Source organism: Castor canadensis, chromosome 5, assembly GCF_047511655.1.
Source record: "Castor canadensis chromosome 5, mCasCan1.hap1v2, whole genome shotgun sequence".
In the NCBI taxonomy this organism is placed as follows: domain Eukaryota; kingdom Metazoa; phylum Chordata; class Mammalia; order Rodentia; family Castoridae; genus Castor; species Castor canadensis.
In genome coordinates, this window is record NC_133390.1 from 130,607,624 (window position 1) to 130,625,408 (window position 17,785).

The following is a 17,785-nucleotide window of genomic DNA, read 5'->3' on the forward strand; positions in this document are numbered from 1 at the left end:
GATTGACACCTGTGGTTCCAGCTACTTGGGAGACTGGGTGCAGTAGGATCACTTGAGCCTAGGAGTGGGAAGCCAGCCTGGTCAATGTGGCCAAACCTTGCCTCAAAAGAAAAAATGGGAGGGACACTGTGAGTGTAGCTCAGTGGTGAGTATGTGTTTCACACGTACAAGACCCTGGGTTTAATCCCTAGCACCACATTTTTTTTTTCATTTAGAGGGCATTTTTAACCTAATACTATGCTAACTAGAGCTAAGCACTTATTAAAACTTATTAGCTTTTAATTCCTAAAAAACTAAAACCTAACAATGGATGATTTCTTGTTGTAAACTGTGATATGCTGGCTTACCAAGACTGGTACTGCCAGGAGACCTTGGAAGTTTTATTTCCTCAGAAAATCTTTTCCCAGCCTTGTACTAGTCCATATGCCCTTCCGTACACACTCACCAGTGTCCTGTACGTTTGTCACATTGTGTTAAAAGTGTGTGTGTGTGTGTGTGTGTCCTCTGTCACCTAACTCAAGACCCAGAAGAACAGATGACCTAATCCAGGTTTTCCCTATGCCATATCAGTTTCTAGCCCAATATCTTCAGAGTAGATGTGTGATAATGAAGCGTTGATACTGCTGCTGTGTTACTGTGTGCTCTGCTTGCTGCTTTTGTGACTTTGGGTACTAGAATTTTGTCTCAAGAAATCAGGAATTGTGTTTGATAAGAAAAAACCATAGCCAGTTGGATTAGCCAGTCTGGCCAAATGAGAGGCTGAGAGTCACTAGAGCAAGCCTGAGAGCTGATGCCAAATAAGAGGCTGACAGAGGACAGGAGGTTCCAACTGATGTCTGGGACAGAAAGAGTAGTAAGTTATTTCCAAAGGACATTAACTTGGAAGTTATGTCCAAGCACGCAGGACCAGATACATAAATGGCAGAGCCCAGTGCAAAATGAAAAACGGACTCAGTCCTTGTTGATATTTTGTTAAAGAATTTCAAGATGGCAGTATCAGAGCACTGTGACCAACTGCAAACCTTGTCTGACTACACCCACGAATCCACTCTTGCAAATATCTACAGGTGATGAAAGTCCAGTTTGTAATTTTCTATCAGAAAATCAAGGAGAGAGATCTATCTGGATGAATGGGGGGAAGGCTTTGAAATTTCTGGGTGTATTCCTTTCCCTGCACTCGGGTTGTGTGTTCAAAGGCAGCTGGACCCTTCTGAACCTTTATCCAACATGCTCTCTCTGTTTCAGGAAAATGTAAGGTTTGCTTCTCTGCACACAGTCCCAAACTTGCCTACTGTCACGTGGGTAGCTCTTCTGCTACCAAGACCTGGCTTAGATTTGAACCTTCCAAGTCCAAAAAGCATGGAATTTTCAATCCAAAGTCGGTCCAAACCCCAGTTCTGCATTTATGATTTTGTGACTTAAAGCAAATTACAAGACCTCAGTTTCTTTATCTATAAAATGGAAGTGACAGTGTCTGGTCCCAGAGTGACTATGAGGATTAAAGGAGGTAAGAAGTGTGAAGTGATTCCCAGGACAAATTGAGGAGCAGTAGTCATCCATTCCCTACATTTACCTACCCGCCTTACCTCAAAATTGCATAGGCGTGCTCTCAATGCCCACGAGACAGGGAACTCCTTCTCTGATCCCTGCTGTCTGACACTGAACCCTATAAACAGCTTAGCTAAGTCGCTGCATCTCTCAGAGTCACTATTTCTTGGGGTGAGGAATTGAGGGAGTTGTTGCAAGTAGATCCTCTTTGCCTTATGGTATCATTCACCGGTTTTCTCTTCGTTGGGGTTCCCCACCTAAAGCATCACTCCGGACCCGCGCTGCTGCGCGCGCGACTCCACGAGCCGCTAGGGTGGGCGCTGCCCCTGCCCCCGCCCCCGCCCTCGCTCCCCGCGTGGCCGCGCAGCCCCGCCCAGCCGCCGCCCGCCCGCCTCTCTCCTCCAAGGGCCAGCCAGGGCCGCCCGCCCTGCGGTGGGGGTTGACAGTCACGCCGCGCGATCGCCCGCGAGGTGGCCGCGGGCGGGGCGGAGCGGGCGCTGTCCCCGCCCGCGGAGGCTCCGGGGAGGTGGGCAGGGCCCGGCCGGGCGAGGCCGAGGGGAGCATGCTGGCGCCGGGCAGGATGGTAGTCCTCAGAACCCAGAGCTGAGCGCGTGCGGGGCGCGGAGGAAGGCGAACCCGCTGTTCCTCCGGGGGCCCAACACCGTTCCGTGCGGCCACGATGATTCCTCCGAACGGCGCCCGCGAGGACGGCGTAGACGGGCTGCCCCGGGAGGCGGCGAGCGCCCAGCAGCCGCCCTCTCCTGCGTCCACCAGCAGCCTGGAGTCCAAGGTACCGCGCGCTCGCCCCAGGGACCACGAACTCACTCTCCTCCCTTTTTGCCACCTCTCCTCCTGAGACTTGGCGCTGTCGCCGGGAGCTGAGAAGTGTCCCTAGTTAGCCAGGGCTCGAGGACTGGTCCTCCCCTGAGACTTGAACGTCCAGCAGGACCCGCTGCTGACGCTGCTGGACCGCGTCCCTGTGGAACCAGCCGTCTTGCAGGCACAGACCAAGCTTTGCGCTGGGCTTTTGCCCTGGCAGCGCAAGCAGCTCACCTTGCCTCCCAGTTAGGGGTGGATTTCTTGGGGCGGGAGAAGGGGGTTTGGTTGTTGTTGTGCTTGGAACCTGCTTGTTCACTGAGCGCTGGTAGTATAGATGACTGCTGAAGGGTGAAGGATGGAGACTGCCTAGGCATACTCCCAGCAAAGCCTGGGCCCTGTACCAGCAACGGGTGTCTTATCCCGAGAGTCTCCTTTTGCTTAACAGGTTTCGTCCCTAACGTCAGGCATCAATCGTTAAAATATATGTACGTACATACTAGGCAAAGACACACTGTGTTCGCGGGAAAGTTGGTGTTTCTCTTGTGGAAGTTAATACTCAACAACTTACACTTGTTTTTGGAAGAGTCACAGTAACACTACACAAAACCAAACCCGCACCACGTCTCCTGTCACTATTACACTTCCTCTGAAACTCGCGTGGGTGCCAAACACATGTTTGGAAATGTTGGCAGAAGAGCAAGTAAAATGTGACTGTTAGCAGTGCACGGTGCCAAATGGCAACTCATCTGGGAGTGAGAATTGCAACATGGAGTTGTAGTCATATGGATTCTTTTAAGTGCAGGGCTCCTGGCTCTTTGCACGGATTGCTTTGTTAGTACCCCAGGCAGTTTTGGAATGGGAGTGGTCCCAGTGTAGTGGCAAAGGAAAAGGGGATGCTGATTTAGTTGGGATGGAGGAAGGAAAAGTGCAACCCCATCTCCCTGCAGGCACAACCCTGGAAGCCACGGGCAAAGTGGGCAGCATCGGAATCACAGCCTGAGTGGCTCTGGGACTTGGTGTGATGCAGAACTCTGGACATCTCACAGCCTCCCAAAGTTAGCCATTGAAGATGGTAATCTAAGGCAGAAAGCTTTGCACTTTTTTTCTTGGTAATTACTAGCGATCTGATCTACGTATATGTGTCAACTTTTCTAAAATTCAGTTGGAATTGAGAGCAAAAGCTTGCACCTTCCGGGATCATTGTGAGGAATAGGTGAGATCCGCAAGTTTCCCTCCTGGTGTGTGTTTGGAGTCTGCCTCCCCTCTTCTTTCTGAGATAAGAAATGGAATCCCACCCCACCCCCATAGTAGTGTCACAGTCTATGTGCTGCCTCTCTGCCACCTGGATCTCCAGGGTTCTTCTGTCCACCACTGACTATCAGTTCTAGAAGTGACATGGGTTAGTGATGATCTAAAATTCTGTAAATGAGTATAGTTCAAGGCAAGAGTGAGATTGGAGTTTAACTTTCTGAGTTGGCCTGCTGCTCTGCAGTAGGTGTGTTCAGGAAAGGCCTTAGCATTTGGGTAAACAGCAGCATGGTTCGAGCACACACTGTATGAGTTTTCTATTTATAGATGTCCTAATGTAAATTATTTGGCAAAGAAGAAACCTCCTATGCAATGCCCATAATTATCCACCAATTTATCTGGCTTATGGTTTCAGATTTCTATGAGTCAGTGTTTCTGAAAGTGGTCTACACACCTGATGTGTGTTTACACATTCTTCCTTTTGCTGTCATGGCTTAGTCATCATCAGTGGAGGTGAGCTACGGAACCATGAACCCCAGGAAATTGAATACTGAATAGTAAGCCCAATGTTTTCTTGACATTGCATTCATGATTGTTTCAAAGGGTTCTGTGCTCCTCAAAAGAGTCTGAACTGCTGGAGTTGAGGAGTGTATGGTGTGGGGCTGATGGCCTGGAACAGGAGCAGGGAAATGCTGTATTCCTTTTGAACCAGGAACTTACACTGTAAAGCTCGTTGGCATTTATGAGGCTCTGTGCCCTGAAGAGGAGAACCTGGTGGGAAAATGTGAGCCAGGCGGTGGGAATCAGTCCACCTGACTGTCCTGTGAGGTGGGCTTGCTCATCAAAGTATGTGTATTTGAAAATAAGCAAGAGCACATTTTAAATGTGTCATCACAAAAATGTCAAGAAAGTGAGGCGACAAATATATTAATTAGCTTAATTTAATCATTCCACATTGGATACATATATCAAAACATCACATTGTACTCCATAAATGTAACACAATGGTGATATTTCACGTTAAAAATATAAATAATTTTTAAAAAAATACCTCATAGAATACACATGGTTCAGGCCCTGCTCTGGGCATTAAACTTTCTCAAGAAAGATTTTAAAAACTACTTAAAATTTTTTCTTCTGTGATTATAAGAGTAATGATACTAGAGGTCCAGACAATAATAAAGAAAAACTTTACCCATTGACTTAAAAATCCAGAAGCAAGTACTGGCAGCATTTTGATTTCTGTCTTATGTCTTTTTCATCTTTTTACATTTATACAGTGGAGTGAACTACCGTGAGCATCTACTAACTTCTTATTGTATGTCAGACACAGCCTCCATCCTCAGCATGGAACATTCTGCTTATTTCCATTTTATGGCTAGGGAAGTGGGAGCTCAGGAAGGTGGGTAAGCTACCCAAGATCATGTAGCTAGTCCAGAGACACAGGCAAGAGCAGGACCCAGTCAACAGGGCTCTGGAACCCAAGCACTTAAATTCTTGACTCTCTGTCGCTCCTGTGCTACCTTACAGTGGCCCTTTCACCTGATGTCCTAAGGATTTTACACACCACCCAGTTATTTGCAACATTGGTGTGTCTTCTTAAGAAACCTGAAGAAATAAATCTAGCCACATTATTGTGTAAGACAATTAATAACCAACTTTTGGTCCAGCTTCTTGGCCTTAGCTTTTGCTGCTCTTTCCCCCAAAGGTATATTTATGGAAGTAATTAAATGTAGTAACCCAGAATCATCTGGAAAACGGGGTCACAATCTATGATATGTCATGAGATACATAAAAGGCATATAAAATGTCTGAGTACATAAAATACATAAGGTATCTCCAGACCTAACCTGAGTGTATAAAATGTCTCCCGAAGCCCCTTTTCTTTGCAGATTCTTTGAAAAGCTAAATTATTAGAGATCATTTATTTCAGGTATTTTCTAAATTGCAGATCGTTTTATTGTGCAAATTTATTTTACTATGGAAATTTTCAATATACACAAAAGGAGAAAACACAGTGTAAAGAACCTTCATAGACCTAACCACCCAACTTTTTTATTGACTCATAGACAGTATTTTTTTACATATTATACCACCACCACTCCCTCTACCCCCACACTAGATCATTTTAAAGAAAATTCTAGTCCTCAGTCCATTTTGTCAGCAAATATTTCAGTTGCATTTCTAAAAGATAATGACGTTTTTGGTAAACTGACTATAATCCTATTCATACATATTCCAGGTATTTTTGATCAAGGGTCAACATATTCTTTGAAGGAAAATTTGTGAGTAAACAGCATCAGCATTCAAAGTTGTGCATGTATGGCACTTTCTAGGGAAAGGACTTATAGCTTATATCAGATCCATAAAGGGTATGTAGCCTTCAGTAGTTATTTTTGTATTCTCTCTCTCTCTCTCTCTCTCTGTCTGTCTCACACACACACACACACACACACACACACACACACACTTTCATGGGGTCCCAAAGGACAGTGACTTGTCTGAGGTGACACAAATAGTTACTAGCAATACTCCTGGCCAAGAACAACTTTCTTGGACTTTGAATATCCCAGTATAATTTCCTCACAGCAAATTCTTATAAGCACATATAGTAATCTCATGTAATCTAATTGTGTTTTTCCCTTTCATTGGTTGAGTTGAAAAAGTTCAAAAGCCACTAATGTAGTCCACTCCTTTCTGTTTCTATTAACTATTCCAGAAAGACCATGGCCTAATTTATGTTCTGAGTGCTAGACAGAGATCATTCAACCAAAGAAAAATGTCATGTTCCACTCTCTCTTGTCTCAGTGTCTTTTCTCCTACTGAATTATTACCAGCATAGAAAGCTTGTGAAGGTTCGATGTGGATGCCCTTTGCCATCACTTATATGACCTAAGGTCATATTCTGATGATGTGGAATGATCATAACCTTTGAGGTCAGATAGATAAGAGTCCAAACATCATCTCACCAGTTGCCATTGTTGTGATCATAGACAAGCTGCTTAATGTCTTCAGGCCTCAGCTTCTTTCTCTGTAGAGTTTGAATGCCAATACCCACCTGCCATGCATTTTTGTAAGGCCTAAGAAAGTATAAAACACTTTAGAGCACATATAAGCATAAAGCACTGTTTATTTTCTCTTCTTGTTTCAAATTGGAGGACTTCTACCACCAGCCAACTTCAAATGTAATCATTGGAATAATTTCAGTAACCATGTCTGACATTCCAATAGCATAACTGAGTTTTTCTCTTTTGTTTTATTTTTGGCAGCACTGGGGCACTGGGATTTGAATTCAGGGCCTTGCATTTGCTAGGCAAGCACCCTGCCATTTGAGCCACATTTCCAGCCCCTTTTTTGCTTCTAGTTATTTTTCAGGTACGGTTTCCTGTGCTTTGCCCAGGGCTGACCTCAGACTATGATCCTGTTGCACGTGTCTCCTGAGTAGGGAGACACAGGTTACTCCACCATGCCCAGCTTATTTTTCAGACAGGGTCTCACTGACTTTTGACTGTCCTGAAACTTCGATTCTCCCATCTATGCCCCCCAAATTGTTAGAATTATAGGTATGAGCCACAACACTTAGCTCTTTAGACTTAGTTATGCTCTTGACTGCAGTGAGATTTTACCTCAGCTATTTTATATCCCCAAGACCCACCCCCAACATGTGTCTTAGATTTTGAAAGTATACTATAAGCCACCTACTGTTCCAGTGGAACTGTAAGTGAAGGTATTCCCATTCCTGTCTGGTCCTTTTGAACCTAGCCCACCATCCAACCTAGGGGAAAGAAGTCCCCACCATGAGGACATGTCCTGATTCTATGAGGAAAGCTTCTGTGTCCATCAGCCAGCAGGTAGTTATTGAGTACGGCTTTGTGCTCAGCATTTTCCATACATACACGTGAAGCTGTTACCAATAAGACTTAAACTGCTCAAGGGAAAAGATCCTTGGCATTGCATTCAACCACTTGGGAAACCCAGGCTGTAGGCTTGACCTCCTAAATTTAAATCTCTGGGAAGGTCCCAGGCATCAGTCTTTTTAAAAGCTTCTTGATGATTTCTTGTGCAGATACATTTGAGAAACACTGGTTTAGCCTCTCACAGGATTGAAGAATATCCAAGAAAGCAAGATTTAATGTCTTTCTGTTGCCTTCTTTCTGTTCCAACTAAGATACTTGGAAGAATCATTTGTATCTACTGTCTTTTCTGCACTTCATGTTCATACTTCAGTCCAAAAAATGACTGGCAAAGGTGACCTGCTTATTGTCTCCGTGTTGCCAAATAATTTGGAGCATTACTGAGAAGCAGCTAAGGTTACAATATTGGACTATAGCCTTACTTAAGTTATTTTCACACTTGTACAATAAAAGGTGCACTATGAAGATAACTGGAAAACATAGAAAACAAAAAGAAGATAAAATTCCATTTATCACACAACTGCCCAGAAATAAGAATTGGTAAAATTTTGCTGTTTTTTTTTCATACGAATTTCCTTTCTTATGAAGATATCCATGGAGAATGAAGTTGGTATTCCTAAGTGCACATTCTGCTTATGTTTTAACATAACTTTTTACAAGTAGTTTTCTCATACTCTTAACTAATCAATAACATGAATATTAAAGATGGTGTATTATTGAATTTCATTTTCTACCACCTCAATTTCATCAGTCCCTTTTGGTTTCTTATGAATGTTCTTTCCCTAGCTTTCACACATTTGAAAAATATGGAAATACACATGCTGATGCAGAAACATTGTATGTATTTCTGATTAGTTTCAATTGAAATTACTACATCTGGGTATAAGCAACTCTAAGGTATTTTATTTTATTCTCATTATCACAGTGACCTCAAGAAAAGTTCTACTATGGTCTTTTCTTCCTTAAGAAGCTTTTCATTGAAATATTACATCATAACAAAAAATGTAAGCTTAATGATTTTCAAAAAGACAAACTTTGATCTGTTTGTATAAGTCACAAAATAGAATGTTACTGGCACACCAGAGTCTTCCTCATGTCCCTTCTAGTCACTACCCTCCCAAAGGTCACAATGGCCTCACTTCTAACAACATAAATTACATTTTCTTACTTTCAAACTATTGATAAATGGAATCACACAGTGTGCACCCTTTAATGCCTGGATTCTTCCACTCAACATTATGTTTTGAGATTCATCTGTGCCACAGTACACAATCATAGTTCTCACTTTCATTGATGTATAGTGTTCCATTGTGAGTAGAACACAATGGTATCTAATGATAGATACCTGGATTATTTCTTATTCCTGGCTGCTGCAAGCAGTGTTTCTGTGAACATTCTTGCACATATCCTTTGTGACACATATGAAATACTTCTGTGGAGGTATACCTAGGGGTCTCATTGCTGGTTATAGTATATACATATATTCAGCTTTAATAAATACTGCCAACTTTCCAAAGTAGCCATACCAATTCATATCTTCACCAGCAGCCTGTAACAGTTCAGTTTTCTCTGTGTACTACCAGCACTTAGTATTGTCTGTCTTTCTCATTTTAACTTTTATTGGTGATTAATGGTACTGCAATGTGATTTTAACTTGTATATCCTCAATAATTTCAACTTGTATATCCTAGTGAGTTTGTCAGAGTATATATATATGGTATCCTCTTTTGTGAAATAGTTGTCTAAATCTTTTATTTTTCTATTTTGTTATCTGTATTTTTAACAAAAATTCTTCATTTATTGTAGTCTAACTTATAAATTTCCACCTTTATGGATGTGCTCTATGTATTCTGCCTGCACAGTCTTTGCTTATCTCAAAGTCTTGAAGATAATCTCCAGAATTATTTCCTGGAAATGTCATCAATGTACCTTTCACATGTTAATCTGCAGTCCCTTTGGAATTATGTGCAGTAGGGATCAAGATTCATTTTTGATTGAACCACTATTTTTGCCATAAATAATTTGACTATGTATGTGTGAAGGGTTTGGTTCTGCCCCATTGTTGTCTTTTCTATCCTTGTTACCAATATGGCACTGTCTTAAATGCAATGACTTTATTTAAAAGGTCTTGGTATCTAGTGGAGTAATGAATATGTACAGCTTTGCTCTTCTTTGTCAAGAGTGATTTTTGGCTCTTTACATTTCTGCGTGCATTTTAGAATCAAAGGATCAATTTCCATAGAACCACCTGTTAGGATTTTGATTGCAGTTGCATTGAAGCTATGAATACATTTGGAGAGAATAGACATGTTTACATGAAGTCTTTCTTCTAATACATTCCACTCCAGAGTTTCTGCCTTGACCAAGAAAAAAAACCAAAAAGCATCACTACTTTTCAGTTTGGTGGCTCCTAGAGAAACTATTATTATGTATATTTGAGCCTCAATTCTATGTGGAGGCAGGTCTATAGTTATGAATTCCATGGGAAATTTCTTAATTTACTATTTTTGTTCACCTTAAGTCTAAACTAAGACTTCTTTATCATCAACCTGGGTTGGTAAGAATTTTGTTTCTTGTTCATCCTCTCTTTTTCAGATTCCTCTCCATGTAATAGTCATCAACTCCCCATCCCAGCATTCTTTTACAGTGATAAAATATTCATCACATAAATTTACCATTTTTAAGTGTACAGCTCTGTGATGTTAAGTGCATTCACATTGTTGTACACCCATCACCATCATTTATCTCTAGAAACCCACTGAACTCCATTCAACACTAACTCCCCAAGTCCCAGGCAATCACAATTCTACTGTCTTTCTTTATCAGTTTGACTAATATATAAGGGATCACATAATATTTGTCCTCTTTTAACCCATTTATTTCACTTATTTTTAGGGTTCATTCATGTTGTACCATGTATGAGAATTCCCTTCTTTTTAGAGTTGAACAGTATTTCTTTGTATGTGTATACCACATTTTGTTTACCCATTCATGTACCAATAGACACTTGTTTTGCAGCTGCCTTATGGATGTTGTGAACAATGCTGCTGTGAAAATGGTACAGAAATATGCGTTCGGATCCCCTCCTTCATTTCTCTTGGATCATATGGTATTTCCATGTTTAGTGTTTTGAGGAATTGCCACAACAGTGGTCTCACTATTTAGTTCCCCACCAGCAATGTTGCAAGGCTCCAGTTTCTCTATATCTTCACAAATACCTATTAATTTATTTTTTGTTTTAGTCTTAGTGAGTTGTGGTTTAATTTGAAGTTCCCTAATCTTTAGTGATCTTAAGCATCTTTCTATGTGTCTGTAGATCATTCGTATGTCTTCTTTGGAATACAGTCGGTTGGAGATCTTTATCCATTTCTGGTTGTGCTTTAGTTTTCAAATTGTTTTATCACACGCTTTTAAATCAGAATCTTGAAAAATGATGAAGCATTGAATTTTATTTTATTTCATTGAACTTTATTGTTGTTTATTCGTTGCGGAAGGTTATTTTTCATACTACTTTGTGACTTGTGCTTTTTCCTCTGTGGACTATCATTTCATGTCCTTGTCCATTTTTCTAGTGTACCTCCACTTCCTATTGATTTTAAAATTCCTTGTACATATTAAAACAATGATCTTTCATATGTGTTGCAAACATTTTCAAAGATTGAAATTAGTTTTCCACTTTATTAGTTACATTTCAGGGTAGATATCTTTCATATGGTGTTAAGTGTTGCAAATGTATCTAGGTATGGATTCTTCTTTTCACTTATATTTACAAAAGTCTTCCCCACCCCAAGAGCAGAAAAAATATTAATCTATATTTTTCTCTAGATTCTTAATATATACTTTATTTTTATCACTTCAATCTATGTGAAATTTCTGTCATTATGAGGTATGAAAGAAATGTAATTTTCTCAAATGATTAGTCAGTATTTTTAAACAATTTGTTGAATAATTTATTCTCTTTTTAACTGATTTGAAATGTTACATTCATTATGTAATAGATGGTGATATGTACTAGGCTCTCATTTAGAGTCATCTGTTACATGCTAATGACTTGCCAATTTATTTTTGCATTTAGTACTATGCTGTACTTTCACACTCCTATTATGTTTTAATTATCTAAGCTATATAATACACTTTGAGAACTGAAAATGCAGGTATACTGTGGGGAGTTCTGTTTGTCTATCTGCACTTGCCCCTCTGTTTTTCTATCAAGTTATAAAAACATTATGACAAAAGAGCATTCAAAATACTTCCTTCTAGTTTTTTTCAAACATACAGAACACAGTTGCTAATCCTACCAAAAGTTCACCAGACCTTATTATTCCTGTGCAACTTAATACATTAGAGAAATGATAAATATTTGAGGCGATATATATGTTTACCCTGATTTAAACATTACACAATGGATACACATATCAAAACATATTATATGGTGCCCCAGAAATATGTACAATTTTTGTGCTTTTCTGTATCAGTTACAAATAAATTTAAATTAAAAAAACTAAAAATTAGTAAAAATATTTTTAAAGTAATTGCTTGAAACCTTAAAGACAATTTTAGTGTAATCTTGACAATAATGAAAATGCTCATCCAGAAACATAATATATTTGTTTAGTTTTTGGAACACTTTTAATGCTACTCATAAATGCGTGGAAATTTAAGTATTTTCTTCCTAAATCTCTCTTAGTGGGCCTCTGAATCATTTTGGGTTCTATAAAAAATACTATAAACTGGGCACTGAATTTACAAACAACGGAAATGCATCCCTTATAGTCCTGGAGGTGAGGTCCAAGATCAAAGCACTGGCAGGTGTGGTGTCTGGCAGGGACATGTTTTCTAGTTGATGCCTAATAGTGTCCAGCAGTTCCTCTCCTGGTGGAAGAAACAGGGCAGCTCTATGGGGCCTTTATTATAAGAATATTCATCCATTCATGACATACACCTATCAAATGCCCCACCTCTTTTCTTAAACATATTTTATTAGCATATATTAGTTGTACAAGGGGGTTTCATTGCAACATTTACATTAGTACTTATAATGTACATTAGGTGCACCTTCATCTTTCCTCTCCACCTTCTTAGAAGAATTTCAACAGGTTTCATTGTTCTATTTTCATACACACATACAAAGCGTGTCTACCATATTTTTCCTCCTTCACCCTCTCTGTTTACCTTCCCCCTTCCCATTAGTGCCCACTCCCAGATATGACCTGTTTTACTGTCCTTCATTTTTTAAAATGTATATTGATCGTTCACAAGTGTTTTACTTTGGTATTTTACACATGTATATATTGTACTTTAATCAGATTAATGTCCCCCCCATTTTTACTCTCTCTCTGCTCCCCTATTATTCAACAGTTTTCATTGCATTTCTTTATCCAATCTTCATACACAGATGCAATGTATTTCACTATTATTGCACCATCTAATTAGTGATTAGATTTCAACAAATGAATTGTGTCTTCAGGGAGTACAAACAGTTAAGAACATAGCACTGGGTGTTTCGTACTCTGAGTTACTATTATGAATCATCTTTTTATATTTTCTAACTGGTGATAACTAACATGTAAGGAATTCATTTTTATATTAATTTTGCAATCCAAGACCTTTTAGATTTCATTTCTTATTGATTAACAAAGAAATACAATGAAAAAACATAACAATGGCCAACAGATACATGAAAAGGAGATCAGCATCACTAGTCATCATGAAAATGCAAATTAAAACCACTATGAAATACTACCTCATATCATTTGTCACAAAGACAAGAGGTATCAAATGTTGGAGAGGAAGTAAGAAAAGAGAACCCTAATGGCTATGGTTCTAGGAGATCAAGTGCAGCCATTATGGGAAACAGTGTGAAGATTCCCAAACAAATAAAAAAATAGAACTACCATATGGCCCAGCAATCTTTTTTCTGGGAATATGCCCAAAGGAAATGATACCACTACTTTCTAAAGTAGTGTGCTTACATATTTCTTACAGTATAGTCAAGATATAGAAGCAACCAAAGTGTCCATCAGTGGATAAATAGATAGAGAAACTGTGGGAAGACTATGAGATGTATACACACACACATCAGAATATTAACCAGCACTTAAAAAGAAGACAATTTCTGTTTGCCACAGCATGAATGGATCTAGAGGACATTATGCTAAGTGAAAAAAAGAAAAATACAGTGTTATATCATTTAAATGCGAGAGAGAGAAAAAAAGAGAGAATATGAAGCAGTGGTTACCATGGGTTTGGGGAAGCAAAAAATGGAGAAATGCAGGTCAAAGGATACAAAATAGCAGATATATAGAGTGTGCAAGTTCAGAGTTCTAATGTACAACATAAGGATTAAAGTTGCTAATATTGTGTTGTATTGAGGACTTTGCTTAAATAGCAAAGTCACTTTAAGCACAGTCCTTAAAGTGAAACTAACTCATGTACCCTGAGTGCTTAACACAGTGCCTGGACTATAATAAGTGTCAGTTATCATTTGTATATTATTGTAATATCTATAATAATGATTCTGTGTAACTATAACTGTTCTTTTAGAGGCATGGGAATGGTAGAAGGTAAAGACAGAGGCTTATTACACTAGAACTCACAAAATACGGTAAATGTTAGTGGAGGTATTAAGCTGGTATCTGACTTACTTACAGGACCACTAATTTTTCTTCAGTGCAGTATAGCACAGTGTTGGTGCTGAAGCAAGGCCATAACATTTATGTTACCACCAGCTTCTTGTAAACTACTGTATGTGGGTTTCAGCCTAAGAATAATCTTAGGGTCCTCTGCAAGTTGAACTTCAAGACAAATTCATTTCCAACTAAGTCATGCCACAAGAGTTCCTTCCACATAAACTCCAGACCTGCTACTCATGTCCACGATCAAACCAAACAGTCTTTTTTGTCTTGATAGGCAATGTGCCTGGCCTACTAAGAATGTCCATCAGGACTGGATGGAGGATTGTTTCAAATGACTCTTTGCCGAGTATTGAAGTAATCATGTGGCTGTTTTTGTCCTTTTGCCTTTTTATCTGATGGATTGATTATAGTGATAGATATACTAATATTAAACCCTTCTTACATTCGTGGAACAAGTCCTACTTGGCCATGAAGATTTTCTTTTAATAAATTTCTGGTCTTTGATTGGCAAGCTATATTATTTTTGCATCTACATATATATGCTCTTGGTCATGTTTTATTTTAAAGACTATGCCACGATAAAAAAATGACTTGGGCAGATGTCCATGATGGTTTTTTTTCCTAAGGAATGGTTTATAAACCAGAATTAATCTTCTGTTTGAATGTTTGGGTAAAAGCTGCCAATAATATCTAAACCTAGCACATATATTAAAATAAAAATAGAAAATATTTTTCCATTTTTGTTCTGTTCTTGTTTGTTCCAAATTGGCTTGAGTCAAATTTGTTAATTTTTGTTTTGCCAGAAAATTGTTCACTTCATTAAAATCATAAAATCTCTGAATGGGTTTTTATAGGACAGCTATAGGACCTTCCTCTACTCTCATTCCATTTTAGCACTAGTAGGAGTCCTATGGGTTTCCATCCTGTGAAAACCCCCTTCTGTAGCTCTCTATTTTTGTATAAATTTGTTCCTCAGATATGGAGATTAAACACAAGTGGTCAGATCTCAGCCTTGCCAAGAGAAAGAACTACTTACCCTCTCCTCAAAACTTTCAGTCTTTTTGTTTCCCTCCTATTGATGATACAGACCAGAGAGGTCTGCATCAACCTTTATTTTATTTTATTTTTGATGGTATAAATGTAATCTCTTTAAATTCATTTATTCACATGTGCATACATTGTTTGGGCCATTTCTCTCCCCTACCCTCCACCTCCTCCCTCTCTCCCCCACCCTCCCTCGCTTCCAGGCAGAACCTGTTCTGCCCTTATCTCTAATTTTGTTGAAGAGAAAACATAAGCAATAATCAGAAAGACAAAGCATTCTTGCTAGTTGAGATAAGGATAGCTATACAGAGAGATTCCTAGCATTGCTTCCATGTACAAATGTGTTACATTCTAAATTGATTCATTTCTAACTGACCTTTTTACTAGTTCCTGATCCTCTTCTCATATTGACCTCTGTTGCTTTAAGGTTTCTGTATTAGTTCCTCTACAGTGGAGACATCAAATACTTTCATGTTTTGGGTTTCTTACCTATCCCCATACCTCTTGTGTGTGCTCTCCCCTTAGCATGTGACCCAAGTCCAACCACATTGCTGTATTTACCCTAGATCTAAAGTCTGTGTATGAGGGAGAACATACAATTTTTGGTCTTCTGAGCCTGGCTAACCTCACTCAGAATGATGTTCTCAAGTTCTATCCCTTTACTTGCAAATGATAAGATTTCATTCTTCTTCATGGCTGAGTAAAATTCCATTGTGTATAAATACCACATTTTCTTAATCCATTCATCAGTATTGGGGCATCTTGGCTGTTTCCATAACTTAGCTATTGTGAATAGTGCTGCAATAAACATGGGTGTGCAGGTGCCTCTGGAGTAACCTGTGTTGCATTCCTTTGGGTATATCCCCAGGAGTGGAATTGCTGGATGATATGGCAGATCTGTGTTTAGATTTTAAAGAAGCCTCCATATTGTTTTCCAGAGTGGTTGCACTAGCTTGCATTCCTATCAGCAGTGTACAAGGGTTCCTTTTTCCCCACATCCTTGCCAACACCTGTTGTTAGAGGTGTTTTTGATGATGGCTATTCTAACAGGGTGAGGTAGAATCTTAGTGTGGTTTTGATTTGCATTTCCTTTATGCCTAGAGATGTTGAGCATTTTTTCATGTGTTTTTTTGCCATTTGAATTTCTTCTTTTGAGAAAGTTCTGTTTAGTTCAGTTGCCCATTTCTTAATTGGTTCATTGATTTTAGGAGAGTTTAGTTTCTTAAGTTCCCTATATATTCTGGTTATCAGTCCTTTGTCTGATGTATAATTGGCAAATATTTTCTCCCACTCTGTGGGTGGTCTCTTCAGTTTAGACACCATTTCTTTTGTTGTGCAGAAGCTTTTTAACTTTATGAAGTCCCATTTGTCCATCCTTTCTCTAAGTTGCTGAGCTGCTGGGGTTCTATTGAGGAAGTCTTTGCCTATACCTATTAGTTCCAGAGTGTTTCCTGCTCCTTCCTGTACTAACTTCAGAGTTTCAGGTCTGATCCATTTTGAGTTGATACTAGTACAGGGTGATAGACCTGGATCTAGTTTCAATTTCTTTCAGACGGATAACCACTTTTCCCAGCAACATTTGTTGAAGAGGCTGTCTTTTCTCCATCGTATATTTTTGGCACCTTTGTCAAAAATGAGGTGGGCATAGTTGTGTGGATTCATATCTGGGTCCTCTATTCTGTTCCACTGGTCTTCATGTCTGTTTTTGTGCCAGTACCATGCTGGTTTTATTGCTATTGCTTTGTAATATAGTTTGAAGTCAGGTATTGTGGCACCTCCAGCATTGCTCTTTTTGCAGTGAATTGCCTTGGCTATTCACTGTCTCTTGTGTTTCCAAACGAACTTTAGGGTAGAACTTTAGTGATGAATGTCATTGGGATTTTGATGGAATTGCCTTAAACATGTAGATTGCTTTTGGTAGTATAGCCATTTTTACTATGTTGATTCTACCAATCCATGACATTTGTTGAAGAGGCTGTCTGACCAACATTTAAATGCTGATCTTCCCAGCATTATATTTTTAGCCCACAGCACTTCTCATTCTTCATAATCTGTACTGAGCTAAATCTTACCTACTATTGCTTTATACCAGCTAATAACTCCAAATATGAATCCAATCTAGACACCTCTCTTTTGATCTCCAGATCAGTATATCTAACTGCATTTTGGACAGCTTCTTTTGATGCTCACAATTTAAATTCAACCTCCATTCAACTGAACTCATTATTCTCCACTCAAATGTCACCTTGTTTCTTCTTGTGTGCTCTTCTTGCCTGCTCATTCATAGATATGCAGCATCCATGGTGTCCACCAAGCTGGGAAACCAGAAGTCTCCCTGATGACACTGAGGAAGCTTGAGGAGGGAGGAGGCTGTTTAGCAGCAGATGGAAAGGAAACAGGATGTCTCTCATCCTAAGATGCTTCATCTATCTGAAAATGAAACTTATCCTTGTTACCTGTTCTTAATGCCCCCCCCATAGCTGAAGTTGTGGTTAGCATGTTATACTCAGGTATGGGAGCAAATATAACCACAGAATAAAGGATTGAGGTCAGACATAAGAAAAGGAATAAAGAGGG

General features: G+C 39.4%; 1 protein-coding gene across 6 annotated transcripts in view; it reads left to right on the plus strand.

Moving 5' to 3' along the window:
* Positions 1-2,057: 2,057 nt before the first annotated feature.
* Stac (SH3 and cysteine rich domain) overlaps positions 2,058-17,785 on the plus strand; it is a 150,017-nt gene continuing 134,289 nt past the window's right edge. For 2 of the 6 annotated variants that reach the window (XM_074074150.1, XM_074074152.1), the window contains exon 1: positions 2,061-2,338. In XM_074074150.1, coding sequence (XP_073930251.1) covers positions 2,228-2,338 — 111 coding nt within the window. In that variant the 5' untranslated portion in view covers positions 2,061-2,227. Of the gene's footprint in view, positions 2,339-17,785 lie in introns of all 6 variants that reach the window. The other 4 variants (XM_074074154.1, XM_074074153.1, XM_074074151.1 and 1 more) reach the window with 4 other exon arrangements.